The sequence below is a fragment of the Argiope bruennichi genome, chromosome 6 (assembly GCF_947563725.1).
Source record: "Argiope bruennichi chromosome 6, qqArgBrue1.1, whole genome shotgun sequence".
NCBI lineage: Eukaryota > Metazoa > Arthropoda > Arachnida > Araneae > Araneidae > Argiope > Argiope bruennichi.
Window position 1 is genome coordinate 114,022,428 of NC_079156.1, and position 26,634 is coordinate 114,049,061.

Genomic DNA, 26,634 nt, shown 5'->3' on the forward strand with positions numbered 1-26,634 from the left:
CCTTTAAGTAAAAATTTCAATAAAATTACTGCAATAAAAAAACTTTTTAAAAGCAGACAAAGAAATGAACATAATATTCAACTCAAAAACTTAAACAAAACTTAAAATATAAAAGTAACTACAAAAATTTTTGATTCACGATAAATAAGAATTACAAACTTATTTAAGTAAATAATAAATACATTAATAAACTTCATTTGTTAAGCCATAAAAAATTCTAAAAACTTTACATAAGGAACTTTATTTAAAATAAGTATAATAAAACATACGATAAGATTACTTAATATATATATATTTAACTGTCCAAGGCTCTTAAAATTCTAAAGCATTATAAAATATATATACAATTCAGATTGATGGTTCAAGAATAACACATATTGCATAGATAGGCCATCATTTTATGATTATAGGTACTTATTTTGGAATGTTAACAATAGAAGATGAAAAACATAAAATCACCACATTCATCTTTGTAAGTGCAATGTTTTTTTTTGTACGTACTCTTTAGGTTTTCCTAGCAATTGCACTGTATTCTTCAATATCTGATTCACTTCCATCATCACCGTCCGCATCACTTTCTTCCAGTGAGACACGATCAAAACCTTTGTGAGGATTCAGAAGGCTTCCCAAATTGAATTTATCCTGAGGATGAGGAGTTTTATAACCGCCCCACCAACCTTTCAGGTTACCAAAATAGGACTGCTGGAATTTACCTATAAATACAATTGAATTAATAAAATTAAGAGTACTTTTGTATCAACTGCATGTCATTGGAAAATTTTTGGTTTTAGTAGTTTTTGGTTATGTTACTGGCAAATATAATCAGCAGATTAACACATCTGCGCACTTAACAAGCTTCTAGGGCCCACACATTTTTGAATGTTCTAAGAAGCATGGTTGGCAAGCAATAGGATGTATACATGCACATTTTTAATTTTCATGTGGTATTATATTTACATAAAGTATTCTTACATATTACTTTATATTTTATACATCAATTTATTATATAAGATTTTTTACATTTTAAAAAGTTGTTTCCTTACAAATTAAAACAAGAACTTTGAAACAACAAAATGTACAATAATAAAACACTTTATAATGTACGGTAAACGATTGACAAACATCTACTGGCTATACTAACTGATTGTTTCCACATGCTTGGAATATCAGCATTCAGTTATTTTGCTAATCATTTGTCATAAGAATGTGTAATGCTTTGTTACCCTGGTAACGTAACAAAAATATTTGCCTCTGCAATTCAGCATGCTAAAAACAGAAATTTCGTGACCCATACACAATGTGTTTATATAACATCATTAGCGATTTTTTAATGATTAATTACTGGTTGCAATAAACACAACATCTTTGGCAATTAATCACTGACATGTGGCTAATTCATGTACGAAATTCAGTTATTAAAAACACACTTTCACTATTGTATTAAAAAGTAATGTATTACTGTAATAAATATTTGATTATTGCAATTTACTGTATTTTGATTACTGTAATAAATATTTCTTATAGGAATGATATTTAGTTCAATTGTCCCAACAACATTATTTTGATGATTATCTATTGATAAATAGGCTCTTTAGAACTCTTAAACCACACCTCATTCAAAAGTTTGAATATATAAGATGAAATAATTTTAATGGGCTTGAATCAGTAAAGGATATTTGTAAGGGGTGTAAAAATTTCAGCCATACTTGTAGAGGGGCCATCTGCCGAATCGGGATAGAAATGTTAAAAAAGTAACATGTTCATTTCTTCATAATTACATTATGACTGAAAACAAAGATAATTGTAATTAGAAGAACTTGACTCACCATACTGTAGAATAACTCACAGAATAAGTAAGATGATTATGTTTTAATGCAAAAAAAGATGACTTTAAGAACATATTACTGATGCAAAGGTAAACTACGAAATACATAAAATCTGATACTTAGCCATAGAATATCAAACTATATGTTTTTAATTAACATTTTATATAACAAACTATGTGTTTTTAATACAATGCAACTGTTATTTGTTAAATATGTAATGAAATTCAAATTCAAGACATTACCAATATATACATTATTTCTAAAGAAATCTTTAGAGAAAAAAGGGAGGGAAAAAAAAAACTTTTCATAATGCATTGTATTAATGATATTATACAGGATAAATAAATTTTGTGGTTAAAAAAATATTCACAATATCATTGCTGAACAATGCCATATTCTTTTACACTTTTATATCAGAAAAGAATATATATATATATATATATATATATATATATATATATATATATATATATATATATATATATATATATATATATATATATATATATATATTAAATAATTTTTCCCATCATTTTTTTTAAATGAAATTACTAAAGGTTTGTCTGATATAGACTATCTGTGGTTGGATGAGCCTCAGATGCCTCTTCATTCAAACAACTGATTTAACATTTTTTTAAATTTTTATTTATTTATTACATTTCTAATTAAAGTGTTTCAAAGTTATACCACTAACATGATGCAATTCTCCAAAGATCTAATGTTAGCTGTTATTACATAAACTTCCAGTCTTTTATTCCAAAATGATCATGGATTCATACCCTCTAACATTGGTTACTCAGTCTTCAATAGCAATTCTTACAGATATGTTACATTTAACAAAGTACCAACAAATTATTGAAAAATAGACATTTCCAAAGAATTTTAATCAATTAAAACAAATATTTTCAAACATTATTCACAATTATTTAACAAACATTTATTATTGACTAAATTTATAAGTTAAGTAATTTTTAACCCCCCCCACCCACAAAATATGATTTTGTTGATCAAACAAGTTATTTATTAGACATCAATATTTTTTTTCATTAAATAACAAGAACTTTTGCTTTTTTTAATAAACTACCATGTACATTTTGGTATTGAGGAACGACTGCAGCGTTTTACATTTATGCTGGAATAAATTTTCATTTTTTTTCGCTAACCGTGCTAAAAATTCTTTCATTAATGGCATTACTCTGAGCATGGTGTCAAGAAGAAGGTATTTTTAGCAATATTTTTGTAATTCTTGGTTTACGTAATATCCGTTTATTGTAGCTTTCTGTAGTTTATCACTATATATCCATAATGCAGTAATTATTACCAATAACAGAAACTCCATAGCAGTTGGAGGATATGTGGATTAAAATAATCTAAATTGCTGATTTAAGATCAGCATTTAGGCTTTTCATTCCCCAGTAGTCCACATATATAATATTAAACCGAATTCACAATATTCGTATAATATTTTTCAATATTGAAAAATATAATATTGCACAATATGAAGCAAAAAGAATTTCAATGCTGTCTGAAATACTTGTTAATTCTTTTCACAAATGCTCATACCAACAAAACTACATATAAATAAATATATTAAACTTATAATTATGCAATTTATAAATTTTAAACTCGCCTCTTCTTTTGAGCCTTAGGAATACAGTCACCAAGACTAAACAAAGAATGGGTATTGCTAAGAGGCACATGATAATAATTGAAGTTTGAAACCGAGAGGAATCATCATCAGATGTTGCTTTAGTGTCTTCCGATTTGTCTTGAGTTAGAGGAACAACATGACTTTTGACAGCAGCATGCGATGTAGATTCGTCATGAGTTTTGACTCCTGGAACATCCAAGACCTTCTTCGTTGATTTGTGGTATACTAAAAAAGAAAACATTTGAATTGCACAACTGACAAAAATCGAACACCTAAATTAGTTGTTTACAATTTCATAAAGCAAAATATGATATTTTCTAACAAACCTTAAATAAAAAAAAAACATTTTTTAAGAGAAATTTTCTTTAAAAAATTAAAATTGACAGAAATAACTTCTATATTATCAAGTGGGAGTAAAATATATTAGTGGTTACTTAGTTATAAATCTAAAATATTTCATCTAAATGAAATTTAAGAGAAAATTTGGTTTTCAGGAACAAGAGATTTTTAGAAAACTCACTCTTAATACAAAAGTAGTGATATTAAAGGAGAGAAACAATTACCTCTCAAAAATTTCCATACAAGATTTGGTCCTATCTCACAGACATATGCCTCATCACCATCTGGTAGCACAGCAATATCATGAGGCCTTGTAAAAGTCTAAAATAAAATACAAGAAATCAAGTAATTAAACACAAAAAATTAGAAAAACAAAATATTTATGAATTTAGTCTACATCTTGTTTTATGATAAAATTGTTTCTTTTAAAATAAATTCTTGCTTATTGTCATGAAATTGGAGGTTTCAAACATGTAAGATTCTTATATCAGACTATTGCCATGACAAGCAAAAATTTTTACCTTTCTTTCTGTATTTAATACAATTAAGATCTCAATAATCATTATTAATTTGACAAATGTATACATAATATAAATTAAATTTAGTCAACTCAATTTGTGCAATTTTTATATAAATATAAATTTCATGTGTAAATTCTAAAGGGATACTTTCAGCCATCGAAAAGCAAATGCATTTTTACAAAATTTTTCTTAGTAGTAATATTCTTTGTTCAGTGAAACATTGATTTTTTTTCTGCTTATATGAAAATGATATGAATTCAGCAAGTCTTGCATTTAATTTTTAAGCTTTAGTTTACTATGTTTTTAAAGGAAATACTTAAAAAAAATAAGAAAGAAAGGAAGGGTTGGAAACATAAAATCACCTTTTATTTAACATATAAAATAATTGTTATACACATAAAAAAATGCTTTTTAAAATTAACAGAATAACAGTATTTGCATTCTTGATACAATCACAAATATAAACTTTAATTTTTTCTATAAATAATTTGTTTGATTCTTGGAATCAGAGTTTTAAATAATAACTTTGCATATTTTGAAAGATCAAATACCTGTCATATGCATTCTCAATAAATAATGTTTTCTTGTAAACATTCTATTTTTTTTTTTTTTGGCTATATTCTTAATACAGAGAAAATGATGCAATTTAGGAGTCATCTTTGAAAGGGATTTTCATCAACATAAATTCAACATTCTTGTTCATCTCTATTATTTAAGATATATAAAACTTTTTTCAAATAATGTTTGGAAAATTTTCAGCAAGATACTTTTGCACTTGAATAAGTTCTTACCCCAGATTTTGGAGCAAAGACATTCAACAATCTTTGATCAGTAATGTTAAACACAAATGCTCGAACCATGTGATCTTTCTGGATGGCTTCACCACAAACAGCTAAAAGAAGACCTGCAAATAAATTTCAGTAATTTAGAAGAGACGATAATGATTCATTAGTAGTTAATTTTTTAGGAGTTAGGTAAAAACAATTCATTGTTTAAAATGGTGCACTCTTGAGAAAGAAAGTTTGATTTCTTTCAGAATAATTTCCAATTTTTTTTTTTTTTAAATCTTAAAATTTTTAAGTTGTAAATTTTTATAATGAGCATATTTTTTTTAGTAAACATACTCTTAGCAAACAAATCAATCAAATTTTGGATTTTGTGAGGACAGCATAGCTTTGTTTACATAGGAAATAAGAACCACAATACTTCTCTTCACACCAAGCCAGTGCAAGAAGCCACAATAATTGCAAATCACTGAACTTGTCTAACGGTGCCTCTGAAGTGCATTCCCAACTCGTTGATCCAAAATAATTTCTTTTTTTCTATAACCATACTGCATTTTTTGACCATTCTTCTAATAAAGTTTGAAGTTAAACAATTAACAATTTGAAATTAATAACTCACCTTTATCTTGAGAGTAAGCTATTGAATATAAAGTTCCTCCAAACTCTGCTCTTTGAATCTGAAATCGGAATCGGCCAGAAACCATAGTAAAGCACTGGATTCTTCCATTTTCTCTATCAGCCACACAAACCAGATCTCTGTCCTCCAGCAGTACAACTTTGTGAGGAATTCTAAAACTGCCAACAGGCGGATTCCCTAGAACATTGGATAGGGAAGATTTGAGGACTCCTAAAATATTTGAAAAATAATTCTTTTTTATGCATGGTTTTATGGCATATTTTTTATTTCATTTAGTCTGTTAGCAGTATACCTCCACCAAACAGTCAAAAGCCATCTTTTTTCACACAGTGAAATTAATTATATCTTTGTTCCACATCAGAAAATCCTTAATACAAAATAAAGATTTAACTAATTAAATAATGAAGATAGAATGCCATATAGCAGCTGTTTTGTAAGTGTACATCTTTACAATACCACAGTTAAACAACAGCTTTCACCAGAATATAAAAACTTATGAAATCCATCATTGAATACAAACCTTACTAGGATAAAAATGAGGGTGTCTTGTCTCATACTGCATAGTTTTAGCTGTATTCACTAATCATGCTAAAAACCTATGTGTTTTTGTTGATATTTATATATATATATGGAGATTTCATTTCACCATTATATATATAAAAGTTTATACAGTTGCCAAAAATGAACATGAAATTACAAGCATGCTTAGATATATGCCATAATAATTGGAGTAATCACAATAATAATAATTTTAATAATCTCCCCCAACAATGGCAATTTTATTATTTCTAAATAGTTTTTTTTACTGTTAACCACAGCTATTTTTAAATAGTATTTACACATAAAACTTCTAAATAAATCCAAACACTTTTGCTAAAAGGTAAATTGCAATATTTATATATTATATTTATCTATAGATTACAAAAGCATAAAAAGCAAAATTAAGTGGAATCACAGATATCCCATTTCTATACTAACCAAAGAAAAAAATTACATCATCAGATTTTCTGAATTAAATTTCTTTGTAATAAGCAAACTAAAATCTTATTTGCACCAATGTTTCAAATAAAGCATTAAAAGTTCTTAATTTTACTGCAGTGCATTTTCTATGTAACAATCTTTCAGCTATAAATGGAGATTTCTCAAATATAATTATGTTCAACAATCAACTCCTCTAACTGATATTAGTGTAAAGGGGGGGGGGGGAGTAATTATAATATACAAAAATAGATTTTAAGAGATGCATGTTTTTGCCTTACTTTCAAACATATTATCTTGTTTTCCCCACTGACTCAAGTATTTGCCATCAGATGAAAATCGCACAATTCTAGAATTGCAATACCTAAAAGAGAAGAAACAAAATTAATTAGAAATGTCAAAATTGATAATAAAAAGCAGCGTATTGTACAAAAATCTTGTCAATATATCAGTAATAGAATAAAGGGTTTTAATATTAATTAATAAAAATCCATGAAAAATTAAAATTTCTTTAGGGAGTATAATTACGACAATAAAACAATAAGTTAATAGTTGCATTATTATGTGTGATATTAAAATGAAATGATATAAATTATACATAGTTTATTCAAACAATTGAATGCAACAATGCTGGCAATTATTCTATAATATAATTTCTATAATCTACTCAAAGAAATCTGTGGTTGTCCACTAATTCATTTAAATTCTGTTTTTTTTTAAAGTTGGTATTAAAATTTTAACTTTCTTCTTTTGATGATGAAATGTTCTGACAGTAGTAATGTCTTAAACAAGTTTTAAAAATTCAATAAAATGCTAACTCAGAATTAATATTGCTATGAAAATGTGTTCTTAACGGTTAAAAGTCTGAAACTGCTTGCATTAAACACTATTTCTTAAAATTCTTGTTCATTTTGTCTTTCAACATCATATAATGTATTTTATATGTAATATTATTTAAAGTAACTATTATAATTCTATTACTTTGCTTGCCATTCTAGGGAAAATAAGGTCATTTCTTGCTAGATCTAATGACAGAATAAATTCAAAATTTTCAATGTATTTCAAACTGAAAAGAAATTCTCAATATCAAATGAGAATGCCAAAAAAAGCTAGGTTTGTTCTGATACGAGAGATATTTAAATTGAAAGGTGTCTGGTAGAAAATCTTGGTTCAAAACTAGATGCAAGTAAAATGACTAATTTTAAATTAGTTGTGAGGTATAGATAGAAAACAATTATAAATATATCTTAATCAATAGCGAAAATTTTATTTATTTATATTGCATTTTATAATATGCAAAATATTTCGTCAATTTTATTTATTGATATATAGGCTTGCTTTTTGAACATTTACAATCAATTTCTTGCTTTCACACCAAACTGATTTCTCAGCAAAGCATTCACTTCTCAAAAATATTTACCACACCATAAATGCCATAATCAATCATACCATTCTGTTAAGAAAATGCTATTAGATAAATTTAATAGCAAAGTAGTAATAGAGAGAAAAATGATGACTTCAAGAAAAACTATACAGATCTGCAGGCACACACATAAAATATATATATATATATATATAAGCAGATAATTCTTAAAGCTGAAGGCAGGTTCGAAGACAGTGAAGACACATTGGATTTTTTAATTCTCTTTAATATCCATCCCGGGAAGGCATAATTATTTACAAGCAGAGACATGGACCAGGCACGTCCACCACAATGCGGCACAAAAGCAGAAGCGAGAGAAGAACGAAATAAACTATCCCTGGTCTTGTATAACATGAGATTTCCGCCACATGTTGACCTTTGAGAAGGGCAAATGAGGGATCATTTTCACTAGGCATATGGAACTAATGGCGCATGTTTTTACAAAGCTTTAGTTGAATTAATTGAACAAAAAAAGTGGAATGAGATCAGGAAATAAGAGAATATTTTAGAATAACTTTGACACAGGCTGAATTAGGCTAAAAATTTAGGACATTAATTAGGATTATATTGTTTTAAAATTTCATTACATATTATATATTATACACAATAATAACAAAAAAAAAGTAGATAAACATTAATGAACAGACCTGCAGACCATTGTTTTTAGTGATAAGAAGACATTTAAAATAAATATTAAACTATATAGAGCTATGAATAAGAAAACTGATTATATAGCTTAATACAGTCTAAGAAAAATTTGATTTAAATGTATTTGGTCCATCATTTGATTCTGAAATATTATAAGTGGGAATTAACTAATTTGTATGCTACAAAATCTAATTCTTTCCTTTAGTCTTTTGAATTTCTAGTTAATATAATGTTAATATACTAAGGTATTTGAATTTATTTTAATTAAAAAAGTCTATTGATTAAATTGCTTTTATTTATGTATTGTTTTCAACACCATAAATACCTACATTTTTTTTGTCCTTCAAGACAATGCAAAAGATACTTTTTTAAGGCCCGGAATTAATTCAAATACTAACTGCTGTACAATGGAGTAAGGGAATAAAATCAAACAATAACCAAAAAAGCAATAAAAATTCTTCACTCTTTAAAATATCTTTGAATACATTTTGTATGAATTAATTGCTTATTAAGAAATGTTGTTGCACAACTACTGAACTCAAAAAGAAGTATATTGTCTATTAAAATTGTTAATTTAATGAAATTATTATTTTTAAATTATTAATTTAATACAAATTACTAACACTTTATATATTAAATTTATTATTAAACATTAAACCATTTAAATAGCAAAATGAAATATTTGCTGCTTTGTTTAGTGTAATAATTGACATTTTCTGTAGTTAAACTGATTTTGAAATCCAATTTTTCTACACAAAATTTCTGAATTAAATACATTTTTACAGTGACGTCAGATTCAAACTAAGTAATTTCCTGTGCATCTATAATGCAAAGAGTAGCTTATCACTTATTTATATCAGTATTAGTAAAAACCGACATGAAGTATGTACAATTTTTGAAAAACATATAAAATAGTAATAATAATAAAAAGAAATGTTTAATAGATTACCCATCAGCAATATAAATATCTCCAGTTTTACTAACTGCAACACTAGCAGGTTTGCAAAAATGTCTATTATCATTTCCAGGGACAAATTTTTCACCAAGGATTAAAGCAGGCTTCTTAAGATCGTTTGCAGCAAATTGGAATACCTGAAGAAAGGGAGGAGAGGAAATCAAATAATACAACTAACAAACAAAAATCTTTAATGATATAATTTATAATTTTTTACTAAATTTTTATGTAGAAAAATTAACCACCTTCATAAAAAAAGATTAAATCAGGAAAACAGAACAGACCAAAACGGAATTAAGAGAACATTGTATGTCATATTAAAAGACGATTCAAATGTCTAGTAGGTAGTATTATAGCATGAGAGTGCTTTTAACTTGTTTCGAACAACTTTATTTCATTTAAAAAAATTTCTCTTCATTATAGCAGCAATATTGTGCATGCAAACAATATTATTTATAAAATTTTTATAAATTTATAAATTTTATAAAAATTGCTGTAAAAAAATTGTACAAAAATAAAATTGGTATCCCCCAAAAGTTTATTATTTCTTTTTAAAGTAATGGAAAGATAATTTTTGCACTATAATATCCTATAAAGTTATAAAGACTAAAAGTTTTGAATATTTTTTTTTATTATTAAAATCTATTATTTTGAAAAATAACTTTTTAATAAACATCTATTCCCAAGCAAAATAACCAAAGCCAATTTTGTCAGCTCTAGATCTAACACTCTTCCAAATATTTTGAGAATTCTTCCATCTGGCATGTCATAATTGATAAATAGCAAGCTTACAAATATTATTATGTTGAAATGAATTTGAAAAAATATGAAAGTTCTAAGATATTTGTTAGAAATTAATCTTCATTTATTTAAATATCGATTTCTGACCTAAAGTATCAAAAATAGAGTTACCTGATGCATGGCTACATCTGTTACCCAAAAACTTCCATCAGTGTTAATAAACAAACCATGTGGCATGTAAAACCTAAGAGAATAAGGCACAAAGTTTTAAAAAAATATAAAAAAGCAATTAACTAAAAAATACACATTAAAAGATAATAGTTAAAATAATTTATATATTGAAATGTTTGTTAGGCTAATAAAATTAATTTAATTAAATTATAAATTAAACCAAATTAAAAAAAAGTTAGCCATTTTTTTGGGGTGGAAGGGGGGAGCAGATTCCATAACTGAAACTACAAACAATCAATGAAAAGTTATGAATCAATTCAAAGGAAATAAAATATCACATCTATATGATTTACAAATAGAGGTTTTGTATTGTTTTTACAAGACATATGTTTAATTGTATTTTGCAAAAATTATTATTTTTGATTATTATCATCGATGCTTCATTTTTCTTCTCTTCCTAACTTCGAAGAATTTTGAATAGATTTGAATAATTAGCAAAGTCAATGTTTATGAAAATATTAATAAAACTTTAAAAATATTAAAATCATGTTTTACAAATTGCAACTTTATGTTCATATTTAGAATTTATACAAAAAGGTTTTAATATATTAAAAAATACAGTTTAATCATTAAACTGAAAATAGCAAATAAATACAATACAGTAAAACTTGACATTGATGCATTTAACTTGCACATCTATACAATAAAGACCACATAAACTCCAAACTTAATTGGAAGTAAATAGTTATAAATATACCGTTTAGTGTAATTTTTACTTTATACTGCAGAAGATTTGTTATTATTTTTTTTTCTCAGTTTCTTTATTCATGAGTTTCATTTTGAGTAATGTTTTAAACAGAAAATTTTTAATTTCTTAAATAAAAAAATGTATGCATGTTTGTTTTGTTATTATTGTAAAATTTTATTTGACATATGCATGCACAATTGTTTTATTTTATTTATGAATTCCAGACAAAATGTTTGAAACAATATTTTTTAATAAAAAAGCAAACGATTTTTAAAAATAAAATAAATTATATTCTATATTAAATAAAAAATATATAAAAATAAATGATTATATCATTTAAATTAAAAAAAAAGAAGGAATATAACTTACAAGTTACTTCCCCACTGATGTAGAAGTGCGCCAGTTACTGAATCTATAGTTAGAACAGTTGATGCTTTGATAGGACCATTTTTAATTGGAAGATAATTGTTGTAGTAATCAAAGGTTCTAAAAAAGATTAAAATCATATTTATTCCTTTTACTTTAAAAAGTAGAATCTTAAAATTTAATGTAGAATGTGACTAATTTAAGTTTAATGCAGTTTTTATTCATTTAAAATTTGAAAATATTAAATTTTAAATTAAAAAAATTCTTACAGTTCATCCCACACATGATCACCGCGATGAAAGATGACAACATTTCCATCATGATCTGTAGTAACAGCAGCAACCTGGCCAAATTGCAAGTTCTTAGCTGGCCAATTATGAGCTTCTTGATACACTGTTAAAGAAAATAAAATTATAAATTTGCTGCATAATGTGAAAAAAGTAATCTAAAGCTACAACTAAAATAGTGTTTTAAGGCAAAAGAATTAATATTTTAAAAAATACCATTCTTTTTTTTCCAGCCAATGAATAACACATACCAAAGCCATTATTTTTACTTTTTAAAAAATTGGCACTTGTTTTAAATTTATCCATATATTTGGATAAACAGTGTTGTCAAATGTGTCTCTGAAAGTTATGAGCAAGTGCTCCTTCATTTGAACTAGATTTTGAAATGTAGTCAAAGACCAATATCTAAAGATAGCTTTCTTGTAGAAAAAGCAAGTATCATAAATAATAAATTACTTTTTTATAGTAGTACTTTTCTCTGAAATGGAATGCATTCCCCTATTTAACATGGATTTCTATGGGGCAAAAAAAAAAAAAAAAATCTGGCATTAAAAAAAGATTTGGAAGTGAATTACGCCCAATAAGGAAGGTGTCATTGTATTATGCCCTTCAAAGAGTTAAGGAAAGTGCTCCATAAAGTAATAAATAACATGAATTAATATGAATAAGGTCATAGCTGATGATTTAATGGAGATATCTTTCAGAATAAAGAAGATGATATAAATTATCAAGCTGTTGCTCTTTTAATAACTACCAAATATGCAAGAAATTAATCTATATCAGAGCTTTTTTTTAAAGCAGAAAACTAAAAAAATTGGAAGAGTGAAGTATATTTCAAAGTGAATGTTTCCCACTTTCCTAGAAATATATCAATTTTATAAATTAAAAATAAGGTTACAAATCGAAGAGCAACAAGTAAACAGCTGCCCATGGTCATTGGGTTGAAAGGAAGGTGTGTGTGTGTGTGGGGGGGGACTAAAAAGAGTAATTAGACTAGTAGACAAACAAATACATTTCTAAAAAAAAAAAAAAAATGCAGATTTGTATGAATTAGAAAATATTGTGACTATAGCAATAATTAGTCAAATTCTAAAATGTTTTATTCTGTTTATTACATTTCAACATATATAAACACTGAGGATTTTCTTACATGATAATGTGCACAAGCATAAATGTTCCACAATCATAAACCATAATACATTTAAAAAAAAACATGCAAAATCACAAAATAATAATAAAAAAGCATTTGCATGATATTAAGTTGAAATTGTGAAACAAATTTCACTAGTTTATTAGAAGAGGGGTCTCATATTATAGACTGCTTAGGACCTCAAAATGCCTAAATTCATTGCTGCCAAAGGGACACTGTATTCACAAAAAAATAAAATAATAAATAGTAGATAAACAATACGAGAGGTGCTCTTTTACTTAATTAATAGAACAAAATTATAATTAAATATCTGTTAGATGGGTAAAATAGCATTGAAGTTTGAAATTATTTAAGTTTTTGAAATAACTTACTGTATTCATTATTCAACAATCCAATACCATCGGGTCCAGATCCTAAAGGCAAAATGGCATTGGAAAAGGCAGAATCGGGGTTCTCGATGTTGTTATAAGTGATAGAAGATGTATGATGATGAATATTGCCAAAAGCTTGTTGTTCCATTTCAGGATTAGGAGGTAGAGGCACATCATTTCCAACAGGTAAAGTATCTATCAAAGTGTTGAACTGTGTTCCAATACAAGGAGGAGATTGACCAGCTAGGGCATTACGGTATTCTGTATAGTACATTATATACAAGTTGCACATCTCATCATTAGAAGAGGATCTAGAGAGAAATATAGTTGTAAACAGCTTGGCAAACAAAACGTAATTGATTTCTTTTAATTTAAACAAGACATTATATATAAAGGTAGTTTAAAAAAAAATTTAATGCACAATTTTTCACTTCAACTTCATTTCATTTTTGTATGCTTTATGAATTTTAGACTACACAGATCTTAGAATAGTGAATATTACAATTTTGATTTTTTTTAGTATGATATATTTTCCCATTTTAATTTCATGATGGTTTGAAAATTCTTTTAAAATAACCTAAAAATCATTCCATTTAACTAACTAAGACCCTTATTGAACTTTTTTTAGTGGTGTTTCTTTAAAACTAAACAAAGGTTTTTTTTTTAAAAAAAAGGAAAGAAAAAAAATGATAATGTGTACAAATTGGAATCTCAACTTTCATCCACTTGACCTTACTTTCTTTTTATTGATTTTATTATTATATCTTTGAACACAGTGATTACACATTATTTTTAATTACACATTCTATCTTGGTATTGCACTTGCGTGTTCTATATTTGACTTTTGCTAGCTGTTTGCATTATTATTTATATATGGTTTAGAATTTTGTAATTCTTTATTCTTTGCAGTTCCTTTTTTAAGTGATTTTTAATTGGCTTTGCGACTTGTGCTCCTTACATGTTTTTGATTAATATACTCTGTAAATGGTGTCAATCTTTGTAGTGTGCTTATTTCAAATAAATAAATAAACAAACAAACATTCTTAAATAGTTTTTAAGCATGTTTGCATGTTAAATAGTTCACACTATGCATATAGAGACAAGTAACATTTACTTACCCTATTTTAACAGAATGGCTCATATCTGATGAATTATAAGTACAGCGAGCAGCCTATGAGAAAAGTTAAAGCATAAAACAAACTATTTAAAGCACCTTTAAATAGTTTGAATAAATTCTTTGAAGTATTAATTAAAACCTGTAGCAACAATTATCATCAAAGTTTCTTTAAAAAAAAAGCTATCTTATTGTTTTAGCTACTTTTCAGAGACATTATATAATTTAAAGACTATTCAAATGGTTGAAATTATGAATAGCAGGGAAATCGTATCATTAATCAAACAGAATTTCTCTTTTCTTATAAAATAATATCTTTTTCAATCACGATGGCTTAATTGTTATTATATCATGGATAAACTCATTAATAAAGAAACAAACAAGAACAGACAATAAAACAGTGAATCTGAGGGATTAGAGGCATATGCCTTATTTACTAATGACTAGAAAAGCTGCATATGTAAGGTTGTTTTTCATCATCAAAATCCTCATTTGAAGACTAACAGATTATGGATGAGTTTAAATCACCAAAATTACACCAACAGAAGGATATCTAGCCTTTCAAATTGGATTTAAAATATATTAGGTCCAAATACATAGTTTATCTTTGATAAAATCAAATTTCCAAATTGGAACTCTATGGTTCTGATGCTGCGAATTTGCTACTAGGTCACTAAAAAGGATGAGAAATTAATATGCGGTTACAGTTTGGTAGAATAAGACAGTTGATAACATTTCTACAAAATATTAAGAAGTACATGCTTTTGTTATATATCAATTCTATTTTAGTAGTTAGAAGAGAAAATTCATAATACAATGCAAGATTCTAAATAATATATTTACAGCTTATTAATCAGTGAAAAAAAACAAAAAATTGTGATGATGACTGTAGGACAAAAGTAATGCATTTAAACAATAAGGTTAAAAAAACTTACTAATATGTCTCCATTTGTAATTGTATGCTTTCTGTTCATAGGATAGAAAGCCTAAAAGATAAAATAAAAAAAAAATATTAACACATGTATATTTATATAAATGGCATTCCTTAAAACAATTTAATAAGTATATCTAAAATGATACTTTACCAACAGATGATATTCACATACCTACAATAAGCTAACAAAAGAAAAGGGTTTATTTTCTCGTTTAGAAAGATTTATACCTGATTTTGAAGATGCAAGAAGCATTTTTTTCGTGTGTGTGATGGACATAACTTTTAATTCTCAATTTCATATATTATCGCACATTGCTAGCAGGAGAAAGTTTCAACAGGGACATAAAATGCACCAGTTCTCTGTTTGTGTCAAATCTTTGAAAGAATTAGGCTTTGAGTAGACAATAACTTTAGTATAAAAATATATGACATTTAACTAAGGAATATATAGATCTATACTTATAATGGAGTATTCCTTTTGTTAAGTAGACCCTTCTATTTTCTATTCATGTATAGCAGAATCTTGATTATCCCTTTCTAAGGCCGTGGGAAGTATGCTTCCCACCAAATTTATCAATCTTTATATGAAATTATGTAGGTTGGCATAAGTTCTGAGAAATTTTTTTAGAAAGACAGAAACTTAGATGCTTCAGTTCTTTATCTCACACAAAATGATATGTCTTGCTTTGTCACTTAATTATTAATTAACCAAATTAATTAATTAATCAAATTAAATTTATCTAATAAGATAAATGAATCCCTTTTCTTATTCTAATTTCAAGCCTAAAAATATTTTAACATAAAATGACTCCAAAAAATGGTCCTTTAAAGGGTTAACTAAAGTTTGTGTTAAATGAGAAAAAAAAAAAAAATCAATTTGAGACTTTTATTAAATAAAAATCAACAAATTTTTGAGGTAGGAGCATCAAAATTAACATTAAATTTGATTTTTACAATGAAAAGGCTGTAAAAGATCAGTATCAAAAAGTTATTCAGAAAAAAAAATAATAATAAATAAAATAACAGCAAAACTCCAATCTTAAGTACTTCAATACTGATGTGAATGAACGCTATGTATTTTAATGAAAAACTGGCACTGTACATATGTTCAATAGAAACTATATCAATGAAAGAACACAGCTAAAAAAAAGAAGGGGGGCAATAAAATATTTTTTAAAGTTTAAAGGAATGAGACTGAATATTAAACAAAATTGATGAAAACCACATTTATTTCAATATGCTTACATTTCATATTCATTTTTTTCTAAAAAAATATTAATTTATTTCTACCTATGATATTAAACCTGCTAAATAATAAAAAAATATTTATCAAAATTTAAGATTTTTAAATGGAATTTGAGCATACTTGAGGCCACTGTGGGTTTCCTTTGGCTAACATGGTCCAACTATTATTTACAGGATGTAAGTAATATCCAGTTACAACCTCTCCAAGCTTATGAGTATGAACTCGATAAGCAAATGGATGAATATCATAGCTTTCTTCAAATTTGCAATTTACATCCACATGATATTCTATAATAAAAAATAAAATTAAGAGTAAGAATTAAAAAGAAATTTAGTCTTTGGTCTCAGATAAATAAGTACATTAGCTGAAAGAATGAAACAGCGAGAAAGTTATAAAGAAATATCATGGTTATGACTAGTATGATTGTTTTTAATTCAGTGAAAAACTCATCCAATATCATACATCTGACATCACACCCAAAAAAATTATTACATGTTACACATTTAAATTATTACATATCTTATATATTATATATATACTAATTAGAATATACTATCTATTGTAAGAAGACAGCAAAAAAACAGGTTCTGAAAAATCATAATAAGTGATCCAAATTAGAATAAAAATCATTATTTGACAAGGCAGTACAAATTATGACTGAATTCAAATCAATCAATAATTAAACAAAAATATGTTTTTATTTTTTGCTTTTAACATTTAAAAAATATTTTAGCTTGTTCAAAAATGGAGAGTTAAAATATTGATCTTTTTTTTAAAAATAAATCTAAAAAAACAACAACCCTGTTTGGACTAAATTAATTCACAGTGAGAAATACTTTTCAATCAGTTCGCTTTTGAATACTTTTCATTCAGTCTCTAAAGCAGCCTATATTCATCTTACAAATAAATGCAATTATGGAATGTTAATACAAATAAGATAGATTTCAGATAAATGATTTATAGATTTCAGATTTATGATTTTAAACGGGATCTAAGAATTAGTAATTTACAATAAAGATTCAAATTAAATTCAAAAGCTATATAATTGACTATAAGTAATACAATAATTTTTGAAATGTAGCATAAGAATTTTTCTGTCATACTTTATGAAAATAACTTTACTTCTAATTTAAAATAACAAATTAGAATCAATATAATTAGAATACTCACTGGGTGTTCGAGGAGGTATTCGAGCTGTATCAGCTAACAATAGTCGAATCCCAGTAATATATCGTTGTCTGAAATATGGAAACAATAAAATAAATTTAAAAATTATACATATATATAATATTTGAGGCACTAATTTCTCCCTCTGATTGCTAGTACTGTCAAGATATTTTACAAGTTAAAAATATCTGTACCGGTGAGCCTTTTAAATGCTGTAGGTATCATGCGCTTAATTTAGTCTAAGGCATTTGCACAATTAAAAAATAAATATTCATTAATTTCAATATATAACTAACAAAGCTAAAAGGTTTCCCACACCTTTGACTAATGGAGATAGTCATTTTTAAGTTAAAAAAATTATTAGATTCCTAATTCAAATGACAAAGGCATTGGATGAATAATTTCCATGTGAGAACATTAACTTGGCAATTTGAAAATAGTACCAAATAATAGCCTAAACATATTTTCCTAATAAAATTTAACATACCTTTGAGTTGTAAGATGCAGTTTTAAGCCACTGTTATCTGTACTTCCCTCTGGCAAAAGAAATTAAAGAAATATAAAAATAAGCTAAAATATAGATTTAAAATTAAAGAATAAAAAGAAACTTTTTCTTTTTGCTTTCATTTATATAACTTAAGAAACTTACCAGGTAATGGATTAGCATAATGAATCTGTAAAACCAGGTAATGAATGGAACTGTTGCCACCAATCAAAAATCCTACATCTAAAAAATTATTCACTTTGTTTAGTTTCACCCACCAACAAAAATCATCATAATATTTTTTCAACCAACACTATTAAAAATGATTTTGTATTTTTTGACTGGATTAACAGATGTTATAGTTAATAGCAACTAAAGGCACAAATGCAATATTGTTTTGCAAAGAAGTCATTAAAAGCACATATGCCAAAGTGTGTCGATTTTAGAAATGAAAAAAGTAAAGAGAGAAAAGCACATTTTAAAATGCTGATACATTGTTTTAATACTCACCAGTCTTGTAATCTAATCCAGTCTAATAATAATAAATACTCACCAATCTTGATGATAAACTTGTTCATCAAAATTTATTATTGCCATAGATTTCAATTTCATTTTTTATACATAAATTGGGGTCAATGGCTACCTTAACACAATTTTAATCTCCAAACATTTTTATACATGCAATTTTTACTATTTTAATTCCATTTATTGTGCTAAAAAATTCAAAATTTCTGTCATTTCACAAAAAAATCTGAGATTGAAACATTAAATGATCCCATTTCAACTAATTTAAAAACCCTGAAATGAAACATGTACCTAAAATTTATAAGAATAGAAAGCAGAATCATAAACCATTTTTTGATATATGCTATAGATGATTTTCATGAACAAACTGAATATGGATATATATTGGAGATGGGAATACACACGAGAGAATTTTTTTCAAAATTTTAATTAGTATTTAAATTAAAAATAAATAAAATTTCAGTATTTATGGTGACAACTGCTAAAAATATTAGCACAAAAAAGATTTTTACATGAGCTTAAAACTAAAATAACTTTTGAATAATACAAATTGTGCACAGTTTTCTCTTTAAATTTTGATAATTAAAATTATTTTGATCAATAATTTCTGGCAATACTTTTCATTTTTGGAAAGAAATTCATTCATTAATAAAGCACTTAATGAAAAAATTTCCTTTCATTTCGTTAAATGCTCGACAAGTCCCAATGATGAAAGTTAAGCAACAAAGATTATGTATACTTTTCTAATCTTCAGAAAAGTATGCATTTTAATGAATATTTCATACAGTTTTAATGAATGAATTTCATAATACAGAAAAATTCAGACAGTTTTAATGAATTTCTCTCTCTCATCTTTTATATGTATATGCAGAATCTGTTAATTAAAATCTCTAAGATCTTAAGTAATTCATTTGATAATTAAAATTGTACTTGAAATTATTATCATCTTTCAATTAAGCAAACATTGTTACATTGTTGCAGTTGGATGCTCTAATTTAATAGAAGTAAAACTTGCTACATCATTTTAATGTTGAAATGAACTATAAAAAATATTACGCGAGGAATAAGAAAGTGAACTTACAGCATTGCATTAAATAATTTACATTATGTTAGATGATACAAAATTATGTTTTTCATGCAAATGACTTCTGGTATAATCAAGACTTGACAAGAATGACTTCTGGACAAATCAAGCGACTTGACTAAGAGTTTTAAGTAAGGAGTTAAATAGACCATGCACAAGATTACTAAAATAACATGGTTTTAAATATCTGTGACAATATGATGTTTAAAAATATTTTACTAAAGGAACCATGACTGTACACCTATTTAAATTAAATAAATTCATACAACAAAAACAAACAAACTCGAGGCTAAAGACTTCTGGTATATTTAATATCTTTTTGTGCAGATATTGTAACGTTATATCGAATCAAGTTTTTATCTTTACATCTATTCACAAGCTACATATGAAGAGTAATTGACAAATTGAATTAGCTGATACCTTGTGGCAATTCCATGGGTGGTGCATTTTTAGCCCATCCATACATTATTGTCATGCGGCTACACAGATCTCCATGAGCACAGTTCCTGAAATATTAAGTAAATGTCATTAAAAAAAATAAAAATGAATGAATCAAAAAGAAAATTATTTCATCAATAATTATTTAAAATTATAAACTAACAAACATAATAATAGCTTTTCAACCAGAAGTTACATGTAGAGTTTAACAAGCCAAAGGGTCAAAAATTATTTTTCAACTTATAACTTCTAAGTAATCATGGTTATTGAAACGTTTTTAAAGCAAAGATAGTTTGCTACATGAAATTACAATTCATTTAATTTTTAATATCTGTCTTCAATAGTATGGAAATTGTGGGGAAGTTAAAATTACATCATTTCCACTCCTTTCGAGTTAAACAATTCATCTATAAACTTGAGCAAAATCTTTTCCCTACCTATAACACCTTTTGCCGATTCAAATCAAAATTATTCAAGTTGCTGTATTCACAAAATGGCAAGCATAAAGTATAATATATAAATATCAATATATACACATTTAAAAAAAAAAAAAGTGTGATTTTGCAATCTGGAAGCCACAGTCAGTAAAGATATGCAGAAATGTTTCATAAGTCATGGTACAAGTACCACTATAAATAGGCATTTTTCCTGAAGAAATTTATCTGAAAAGTGTCAGAATTATTTTCAAGAGGCTTTCTAAATAATAATTCTGCTTGCTATAAGCAGTACTCCATTCAAAGGTTAATCAGTATTAACAAGCATATATTAAATGTAATTTAATATGTACTTAAATTATTTTTAAAGAAAACAACAAATTATTAACAATACATAATGGTACTTAAAACAGACTAATAGCGAGTAATAGAACAAATCTTACCAATGTGTTGGATACAAATGATTTTGATTAATAATATCTTTGCAGCCAAATAAAAGCATATGATGTGCAGTTTTTACACTAATGTCAGGATCATATTTTACTGAAAGAAAAACAAATAAACTTGTTTGTATAATATGATATATGAAAACAAATAGGAAAATATAACAAACATAATATAACTAGCATAATCAGGATACATAGTCAAATTTTAGCTTAAAAAATAAGCCATTTGCCAGTGGTTTTTTAAGAAGCTTTAGGAAAGAAAAAAAAAAAAAAAAAAAAAAAAAAAAAAAGCTCTAACATTAATATTGAATTTTTAATTTTAGAATTGGCTGTTATAGTGAAACTAAATACGTTTGATTTTAACAAAGCATTTGATTTAAAAAAATATATATAAACAGAAACTATTAGCAGTGATTGCCGAATATTTTTACCAACTTTGGAACTAAGTTATTCAAAATGTTTATCATGTACATTTCATTTGAAAATCTTATTAAAACATTTTTATTAATATCTAAAGTGATTTTATAACACTACAGTTAACAATATTAAGGAGGGAAAAACTTATTATATCAGTATTTCATTAATATTTCAATTTAAAAAAACAAAACAAATTTTGCAAAATAAGTAAACAAAAATTGGACGTTGTTAAATGTTATTAAATATGTAAAATAAATTTTTTTCTTTTTGAACTCTTTCAATAGATCCAATTTCATCTGTAACAGCTTTTCATTTGATCTTGTTAGAAATGAAAAGTTTCTGGTTGGTTGAACAAGTGTATTTATAAATTCTACTTCTGTAATTTTCTTTTCTAAAAGAAATTTCATTTTTCATAAAGACATCAAGAAATTAGATTTTAAATTTTTTCATGTCACTGATAGCTATTTCTTTAGTTATGTGGTCCTAAGAAAATATGCAATATTTCAAACTGGCTAATATTCTCAATTCTTTAATAATGTTCACTAAATGGATTCCACCAGATTACTTTATGTGGTCATAGAGCATGCATTACAAAACATATTTCCTTTAAATTTTCCATTTCAATATTTTTATGAGCCCTTTTTCTCTTAGAATAATGATTGTTCATGAGAAATAATGAAAGAGATTAGAATAATTTTCAAAGCTCTCTGCAGTTTTGTAAATTTATTGTATTCAAAAAATTATTCAATCGCACTTTACCGATATTAAAATTCTTCAATTCAAAGATGATCTGGCTATACTCTACATACTCCATGAAATATTTGTCTATTCTATGAGATCACATTAATCCTCATCTTTTTATTTTTTCTGATGTCAGAACAATATAGAACATGCTCCATTTTTTTCACATTAAATTTTCCTATTAAAACATTTTTTTTTTACTGATGCATAATTTTACTAGGGTTCTATTCACTATGTATTCCAACATTTTTAAAACAAGTCACTGATAATTTTGATTTAAAAAGTATAACTTTACAGTATATTTCTTTTGTGGAATAGAAAATTTTCTATAATTTGCCCTCTTTTATGCAGGCATTTACTTTCTCAATTGCAGAGCATGGTGCATTATGAAAACATTTAAAATGGTATTAGCTACTTAGTAAAGAAATAATTTGACCTGAGAAATTTTTCTCTTCAAGCCCTTTAAAAAGAAAATATTTATTTTATTTCTGAATATCAGATGCATAAAAAGACAAAAGTAGATCACTACTCTGATACATTTGGGAAAAAAAAAAGATCACCAATAAAAAGGTTATCTCTTCCTTTCACATAAAAATTAGGAAAATTGAACAAAACCATGAAAGCCAAAAGCACTCAAATGTTTATTTTCGAGTACTGCACATTAATGTTTTGTGTTTCACAATATAGTAAAGAAAATAAAGCAAGCATTTTGGAGCTTTTTGATTGATCAACTGAAACCAAAATTTGACATAGAGCTGTAATTTTAGTAACAAGATTACTTATTAAATTTCATTTATTTAAGCTGTTGCATTTTTAAGTTATTGTTTTTATATGCAAGTGATGTATAGACTGACAAATTCATTTTCTGATCGATTTGGATCAAATGTTAATACAGATTCCTAGATGCTAAAATTTATAAACAAATTTTAATAATATAAATCTTTGCACTCTGAAGTTATTGTGTTTCCTTGCTATCGGACAGACAGATTAGAAGAAAAAAAAAATTCTAAGAGAGAAATTTATTCAAAATTTAATTAAAATATGAAAATTTAATATTCAGACAACATACAAAATTTCATCTGTGAAGGTCATTTTCATCAATAAAACTAGTTTTATCAATAAACTAAAGCACTTACCAAGACACTATACACCCTGTGTTATTGAATATATCACCCTCCTTATAAACTTGTGGAGAATAACAAATATCATTGTTTGTTTTTAAATTTCTGAGTGTACATAATTATTACATGTAGAAATTGACACTTGAAATTATTTTAAAAAGAAATGAGAAAACTTACATTAATTATTTTCACTATTCAGTCTTTTATCAAAACAGTTCATGGGATGGAATAGATAGAACTATAGAAAGTCTGACTAAATAATCAAAATGTATTTTAAATAAGAAACTCACCAATATAAGCTTCATGAGGATCTAGTTTTCTGGCTGTACATAGATAAGCATCAGGCTAAAATGAAAAATATTTCACTTTATGGAATTCATTTCACAGACAAAATACTTAAGAAATTAAAATATTTATTTAATTTTTTTTCAGAATATATAATGGAGTATTAAAGTTAAATATTTTCCATTTTATATTTCATTCATTTTATTTTTGGCTGAATTAAAAAGATACTATGCAAAACTCAAAATATTTAATAGAAGCATTACAAGTGAGAAAGATTAAATTATTTATGCCATTTTCATTCTACAGAAAAAAAATGCATATTCTTATTTATACATTGTCAGATAACATTAAGCTTTCATAAACATACCTTGTAATATTGGGTAACAAAATAAGAACATTATACCCACTGTTTTTCTTTTGACTAAACTAAAGAATACAATTGCCAAATTGTAACATTTTAAAGAGGATAATTTTTCAGATATAGTAAAGTAATTGTTCTCTATAAATAATATTTAGTGAGTTTTCTACTGTTTGGTACAGTTTGAAAGAGACTGGCAAAAAATCTACACAGTGTTCTTTCATTTTTCCTTGTAACAGTTATAATATTAAAATTCAGAATAAATAAATATAAGATTAAAAATGGATTAATTTTCAAAATGTCTATTAAAAAAAGGCATTTTTATATTTCTATTCAAAACACTGTGCAAGATAAACAGTCTAATTTGACAACTTCTGTGATTATTTATCATATCCTTCCCACTCTTACTAATATCACATGTCATAACCTTTATATGGGCTTATATAATAAAGCGGGAACTATCTACAAGCTGATTAAAAAGCAGATAACTTAGTTCTTCAGATAAATAGGAATTATTTAAATGTAAGGCTTCTTAAACTACTTGTCCTATCAATCTCATTTCAAAAACAGAAAAAATTTCACTTCAGTCATTCCCCTAAAAAATAATCTAGAAAACTATTTCTTGATCTCATATATACATAAAAGCAATGAAAGAAATAATGAAATACAAGAAAGATAAGTAAAATCAAATTAATTATGTATTTTGCAAAATTTCAATAAAATTTTTACGATTGAGATAACATTTGAAAAAAATTTGAAAGAAGCTGTTTCCCCCCCCCCCTCAAGAATTATTGAATGTGATGCCATTATTTTAGTGGTACATTATTTGTAAAAATTCAAAAGTACAGGAAATAAATCATTTGATAATATCTAAAACAGTTATTAACAAAAGTATACAATAAAGGTTAGACAAGAATATTAGCTTACTGTAGTTGGCCTAACATCAGGCATATTAATGTTCATGCTGTAATGGCTATCTTCTGATAAAGGAGATACCTCCATTCGTTGCATGGACACACGAGAGATGAAGAACAAGAATGGAACCACAATTAACAGCATTCTGAAATTTCCAAAAAGTGATAATATAGTTATTTCAATAAAACATGCAATACTATTAACTTAATAAATAATAAAAGAGTTTCATCAGATTCCCTTTTTAATAGTAATGATTAAAAATTGCTGAAATGGAAGATTTATAAAAGAAGCAAAATAATATAAAAATTTTTAAAGTCAAAATAAGCGGTAAAATTTTTGGTTGTTGGAAATAATTTAAATTGACAAGGTTGCCATTTGTAATAAATATCAGAAAAAAAAAGAATAGAATATTTCGTTAAAAAAGTTTGATCATTAAATTATGAACGCAACCTTCACCATCGCAATAGGCAAATGCTAGCTATATTTTTTGAGAAGACAAATTATCCAAATTATTTCAAAAAGATAAAAAATGTGCCATAATTTCCAAGCAGAGCTCGATTCTCAAGATATTTTAGAAACTTATCAGTTTCGAAAAATAAGCAATTAACCTTTAAAAATTCCAGTGCCATATGTAAGATATCAAGCAATAGCAGAATAATTAGATAAAAGTTTATAATATTACCTTAAATAGTTTATGATGAAAATATTAATTGTCGGAATTCAAAATAAAATTTCACGCACTACAGATAAAAAAATTTACATTTACAATGTTAATAGAAAATGCCGAATAAATAGACTATAAATATCACGGATAGTAAAGATAAATCACATAAAAATTCTAATTAATTCAAGTGCAATTATTTAAGTTGTAACCACTCTTGCTAATATGTATCAACTCTGGCATTTTGTTAAAAATTTCATATACTATTTACTGTACGTTCCGATTTATGCCATATGAAACGAAACGAAACAACTGTTTACTGCTGAAAAGGTTACAGTTATGAATATTAGAGTTTTTGCTTGAATTTATGAATTTAAAAAATGTGGTGTTTGGTTTGATATTAATTTCACAATCAATAAACAATGCAAAATTTAAAAATTATTAAATAATTAGTGTAAAGCGGAATTTTACCTCACTAATAGACCTACATTAAAGGAATATTTAAAAAAAAAATCACACAAAAAAAAATCCCCTGAGGTTCAAAATACACAATCCCAAAAATCCCGTCCTCAAAGTTCAAAATACATAATCCAGATACATAATTCACGATTTTTTTTGAATAACAAATCTTTTTGGTATGGTAATTTTTAAATATTTGTTCTTTATA

General features: G+C 26.0%; 1 protein-coding gene across 2 annotated transcripts; it reads right to left on the minus strand.

The window, feature by feature from the left end:
- Positions 1 to 267: 267 nt before the first annotated feature.
- On the minus strand, positions 268 to 26,266 carry LOC129972994 (peptidylglycine alpha-amidating monooxygenase-like). 2 transcript variants are annotated; one of them, XM_056087329.1, is made up of 22 exons: positions 25,989 to 26,266; positions 25,319 to 25,451; positions 24,039 to 24,093; positions 21,467 to 21,566; positions 20,572 to 20,657; positions 18,708 to 18,785; positions 18,546 to 18,594; positions 18,062 to 18,129; positions 17,012 to 17,178; positions 15,647 to 15,697; positions 14,716 to 14,768; positions 13,598 to 13,908; positions 12,059 to 12,182; positions 11,793 to 11,909; positions 10,676 to 10,748; positions 9,758 to 9,900; positions 7,019 to 7,101; positions 5,742 to 5,936; positions 5,129 to 5,241; positions 4,041 to 4,137; positions 3,457 to 3,702; positions 268 to 713 (listed from the first exon to the last, which is right to left on the minus strand). In XM_056087329.1, exons 2-22 carry the CDS (start codon positions 25,448 to 25,450, stop codon positions 505 to 507), a joined length of 2,550 nt encoding a protein of 849 aa, XP_055943304.1. In that variant the 5' UTR covers position 25,451; positions 25,989 to 26,266; the 3' UTR covers positions 268 to 504. The 2 variants fall into 2 exon arrangements, with proteins under 2 accessions (XP_055943304.1, XP_055943303.1); XM_056087328.1 differs by having other exon boundaries at positions 5,742 to 5,969.
- Positions 26,267 to 26,634: the final 368 nt, after the last annotated feature.

Bases quoted from the DNA above. Each gene is read 5' to 3' on its own strand.
- LOC129972994 (XM_056087328.1), bottom strand. From the start codon at position 25,450: ATGCTGTTAATTGTGGTTCCATTCTTGTTCTTCATCTCTCGTGTGTCC. The intron at 18,130-18,545 runs GTATGTTAAATT...TCCATATTTCAG, and splicing joins CTGCATCTTACAACTCAAAG to ACAACGATATATTACTGGGA. The intron at 9,901-10,675 runs GTAACTCTATTT...CCCTTTCTTCAG, and splicing joins CAGATGTAGCCATGCATCAG to GTATTCCAATTTGCTGCAAA.